Source organism: Buceros rhinoceros, unplaced genomic scaffold (genome assembly GCF_000710305.1).
Source record: "Buceros rhinoceros silvestris isolate BGI_N320 unplaced genomic scaffold, ASM71030v1 scaffold18524, whole genome shotgun sequence".
In the NCBI taxonomy this organism is placed as follows: domain Eukaryota; kingdom Metazoa; phylum Chordata; class Aves; order Bucerotiformes; family Bucerotidae; genus Buceros; species Buceros rhinoceros.
The window spans coordinates 11,688-16,379 of record NW_010409016.1 but is presented as its reverse complement, the minus strand read 5'-3'; the positions used below and the strand labels follow the sequence as shown (position 1 = coordinate 16,379).

General features: G+C 56.7%; 1 protein-coding gene across 1 annotated transcript in view; it reads left to right on the top strand.

The window, feature by feature from the left end:
* The window catches only part of PABPC1L (poly(A) binding protein, cytoplasmic 1-like), a 10,725-nt gene that overhangs the window by 1,778 nt on the left and 4,255 nt on the right, over nucleotides 1-4,692 (top strand). The window contains exons 3-8 of the mRNA XM_010135095.1: nucleotides 25-140; nucleotides 871-1,010; nucleotides 1,794-1,888; nucleotides 2,161-2,298; nucleotides 2,845-2,940; nucleotides 4,000-4,266. Of these exons, the coding sequence (XP_010133397.1) occupies nucleotides 25-140; nucleotides 871-1,010; nucleotides 1,794-1,888; nucleotides 2,161-2,298; nucleotides 2,845-2,940; nucleotides 4,000-4,266 (852 nt within the window). The remainder of the gene's footprint in view (nucleotides 1-24; nucleotides 141-870; nucleotides 1,011-1,793; nucleotides 1,889-2,160; nucleotides 2,299-2,844; nucleotides 2,941-3,999; nucleotides 4,267-4,692) is intronic.

Sequence of the window (4,692 nt, the reverse complement as noted above, 5' to 3'; positions counted from 1 at the left end):
GAGTGCCTTGCTCTGCATTTGTAGGTGGTTTGTGACGAAAACGGATCCCGGGGCTATGGCTTTGTTCACTTTGAGACTCACGAGGCAGCAACTCGGGCCATCGAGACCATGAATGGGATGTTGCTCAACGACCAGAAGGTGTAAGTGCTGGAGAGGAGAGTGTCTCCTCAGCTCTGCGCTTGGCTCTGCTCCTCCTTTGCCCCGGTGCACGCTCAGGAGCAAACGCTGCCCTGCTCTGGCTGCCATCTCCTGCTGCTTTCTGCTCTCTCCTCTCTTCCTGTCTGCCCTCACCGAGCTGCTCTCTGGGGCACTGAGTCGCTTGTGGTCGATGCTGCTGGAAGTGCGATAGTGGTTTGGAGCCGTTCCTGACGGTGGGGAAGGAGTCCAACCCCGGGCTGTGTTTTGCTGAGGCGGTGTAACAAGTGCCCACAAAGCAGGGCTGGTCCTCGACCTTGGCTGTCAGCAGCAGATAATCTGGGCAGGAAGAGGTTTTGTTGTTCCTCAGCTCATGTTGCATCACCTTGTTCTTCCCATCCCTGTCTCAGCAGAGGCAAGAGGCTGCCCAAAAGGCTTGGGGATACCTTGGAGGAAGAGAGCTGGCATGTGGTGGCATCCTTTGGGGTCTCCTGGGGTGACATCCCCAGCATGGGGCTGTGCCCCGTGTTACCACTCTCCCCCCTTTTCAGTAGTGCAAAGTGGAGTCTGGGTAGGGGAACGCCAGAGCGGGACATGCTGGAGTTGCTGGATGTGAAAGTCATGGTGGGTTTACGGGTGAGCGAAGCACAGCCTGAGGTGATGGATGTGCCTGCGCCCATCTTCCCTCCGCAGGGGTCACAGAGGGTTTCAGGTCCCTTTCCTTGCTTCCTGCAGGTTTGTTGGCCATTTCAAATCCCGCAAAGAGCGCGAGGCTGAGTTTGGGGCTAGGGCAATGGAGTTCACCAACGTATACATCAAAAACTTTGGGGATGACATGGATGATGACAGACTGAGGGAAATATTCTCCAAGTTTGGTGAGTACAGTTGTTGAAGTAAAGTATCCTCATGTCTGATAAACTGGATTTGGGGCATCTGCAAAGAAAGTCAGCGAGGGTCCTGGAGATGCTGAGCCCCTTCTCTCAATGGCTTAAACACACCTCACCGGAGGATCACAGTGGCTGAAATCATCGGGATGTTATGTGTGCTTTTCTGCTGCAATGGAGGATAATTTATACCAGGTGCTGTCCTGAAAGGTTTTTTACTTTCTTGGGTGATAGAAGTGTGGGGTTTTGTTTTACTAGTTTTTTTTAAATTGAAACCAGCCTGCTGGTACAGACAGGATCTCTGGGAATAAGAGACGCCGAGTCTGAATTTGAAGCTAGAGGATGCCTCTTGTGATGGGGTTTGGTGTTGAGCCAGCCCGTGGACTGTACTGTCCATGCTTGGCCGGTGTTAGCTCAGGTAATTCCTGAACACCTTTCATACGAACCCAGCATGCGTGTTCATCTCTAAAGGAGATGAGAACTTCTGGCCAAAGAAACTCGGTGTGCTGGCTGGAGAAGCTGAAAAGCCAAGAGCAATGAGAGCAGGATCCAGGGTGGGAGGGACTGCCCTTGCTGACATGCACAGCTTCCCGTTCCTGCCTCGCAGCTGGGAGCCTGCTGTCTGTCCTCCTGTTTGGCTCTTCCATGCTGCCACAGCTGTCTGGTCTCCTTGCTGGACTGGCATCTTGTGCTGGCTCCCAAGCACGGTGCTGCGTGCTGGCGGCACCCCCTCAGTGGACACCCTCCGTCAGACACCTTCCTTTGCTCTTGCAGGAAAGACGCTAAGTGTCAAAGTCATGATGGACAACACTGGCCGCTCGAAGGGCTTTGGCTTTGTCAACTTCGAGAAGCACGAAGAAGCCCAGAAGGCAAGAGGCTCCTCTCAGCCCCGAGCTTGTCCCCCGCTGATGTTCCCACCTCTCCTCGGAGGGAGCCTCGCCAGCTTTGTGCTTGCCTGTGCTGGTGCTGGCAGGGCTGCCTGGCTGGGCAGGACCTGGCAAAGAGGAGCAGAGCTCTCTCCCTGCCCTTGCCTGGGACGGTCTCTGCTTGCAGTGGGGGGCTGGACTGGGGTGGCGGGTGAAGAGTAGAGCTGTGGTTGTTGGCTTCCCGCTGTGCTCAGAGCCTTTCCCTCTGCTGGCAGGCGGTGGCTGACATGAACGGGAAGGAGATCAACGGGCGGATGGTGTACGTGGGCCGAGCCCAGAAGCGGCTGGAGCGCCAGAGTGAGCTGAAGCGGAAATTTGAGCAGATCAAACAGGAGCGAGTGAGCAGATACCAGGTAAGGGGAGAGCAGGATGCTCCGTCCTGCAGGTCTGCCCTGGGGATATGCCCTGGGCATCCAGGGTCATCCTCAGCTTGGGGACAGCACAAGGCACTCCAGAGCAGATCAGTGGGCTGGGTCCCATCCACGGTTAAAAGCCCTGCACAGGGGTCCAGTCTCTGCCTAGTAATGTCCTGGGAAGCAGGGTGGGGAGAGAGCAGAGATCTAAACCAAGGATGATGGTGGCAGGTGAACAAACAGGTCTGCTCTTTTCCAGAAGTTAAAATACTAGTCTGGAAATGGGGTGGATTCCTGAGGTCTTGGAGCAGCTTCACAGCGATGGTCTATGTGCCTTCTTCACTTGGGGTGTCTTGCCTACGAGTGGAGCACACGCACAGTCCTGGCTGCTCTCCACGTCACTGGTCCTGCCGCAGCTCTGGAGAGGATGTTTGTGGCACGTCCCACCCTCCGGCTGAGCTGCTGGTGAAACACCCATCCGGCTTGAGAAGCTGCTGTGAACCCTGGGAGCCCAAAGGCCAAGCTCCCTTTTTTGTCTGTTTTCAGGGGGTTAACTTGTATGTGAAGAACCTGGATGATGGGATAGACGACGAGAAGCTCAGGAAGGAGTTCTCTCCCTACGGCACCATCACCAGTGCCAAGGTGAGGGACTGGGGCTGTCACTCCTGGGGTCACCGGCTGGTGCGCTCAGCCCTGGGAAATGCATCGGGTTTATCATCCTGCTGAGCTGTGGTTCCCTGCTGATGGCTTGTGTCTCAAGCCAAGTGTGAAGGACGTGCCACTTGTACCCACGCTGTCCTGAGCAGCGTATTGATTCTGCAGATACTTTGCACTCTGCCAGGTTACCCCAGCCCCGGTGAGGTGCGGGGTCAGGGTATGGGACCTTAAAGCCACACCATTCTGAGTATTGCACAGCTGCTCCGTTGTTTGGGACCGAGGTGACACTGACACAAGTCACCTTGCTCTGGGGAGAACGGGGTGACAGGCTGGTGTTTTCCCAGTCTTGCCACCAAGACTGGCGTCAAGCGCCTCTCGCAGGCTGGGTGTATGGGTGCAGAGGGATGGTCTGGCTTTAGGGTCAGCTGCCTGTAACCTGCCAGCTGCTGGGGACAGATGCTACCTGGCCCTTGGGCAGGGCATGGTGTCCCACTGGTCCCCAGCCCTTGCTGGCTCCTGTGTCATTAAGCACCGGAGTATTTCTGGCCTGTGGGACAGGGGCACAGACCCCTGGAAGATCACAGGATGCAGATCTCTGGCTGGCCCAGAATCTACCATCTTCATTTCCCAAACTGACCGGGTTTGCCCAAGCAAACCCTCGCCCTCCCTGGAGAAACCTCTCTGTGGAGCCCCAGGGGTGCAGCCCCATCCATCCCACCCCGGTTGGCGGTGGGTTCCCTGTGGCTGGCAGGGCGGCTCTCCTGTCTCCCCCACCGCCGTGTCGTGCTTTGCAGGTGCTGCAGCGATCTGTGGACTTAGCTGTCTTGTTCTAATCCAATTTTAGGTGATGACGGAGGGTGGCCACAGCAAAGGGTTTGGCTTTGTATGTTTTTCCTCCCCAGAAGAGGCTACCAAAGCCGTGACGGAAATGAATGGGCCTGTGGCTGGCAGGGCGGCTCTCCTGTCTCCCCCACCGCCGTGTCGTGCTTTGCAGGTGCTGCAGCGATCTGTGGACTTAGCTGTCTTGTTCTAATCCAATTTTAGGTGATGACGGAGGGTGGCCACAGCAAAGGGTTTGGCTTTGTATGTTTTTCCTCCCCAGAAGAGGCTACCAAAGCCGTGACGGAAATGAATGGGCGGATCGTCAGCACTAAGCCTCTCTACGTTGCACTTGCTCAGAGGAAAGAGGAGCGGAAAGCAATCCTTGCCAACCAGTACATGCAGAGATTAGCCACCATGAGGGCCCTGCCTGGCCCTCTCTTGGGCTCCTTCCAGCCCCCCCCAGGGTACTTCCTACCCCCCATCCCCCAGGTGAGTCCCCGCTCCCAGCTGGCAGCCTGTGTGGGGACCCCCACTTGCTCTGGGCTGGAGGAGGAGGTGGCAGTCAGGCCGAGGAGCTTATCTGGGGTTGTGTAGACCCCAGCGTGTGCTGGTGTGGGATTGGTGGGGCCGGTGGGATCAGTGCCAAGCTTCCAAGTAAGCAGCAGGGCTTGCCAAAATGCTGGTGGGATGCGGGTGCTCCAGTCAGTGGGCTGGGGACTTACTGACTACTGACCCCTCCTCAGAGGAGGGAGAAGTCATCTGCTGATGAAACGAGGGGAGGGAGAAGGGTTATAGAGGTGCAAAAGCTCGTGGGGAGGAGCTGCTGTAGGCCATGCAGGCAGCAGGACTGGAGGTTGATCTTTAAAGTGCTCTGGCATGCTGCGGAGCCTGGTTTTGGCTTGTCTGTGTGCAGCA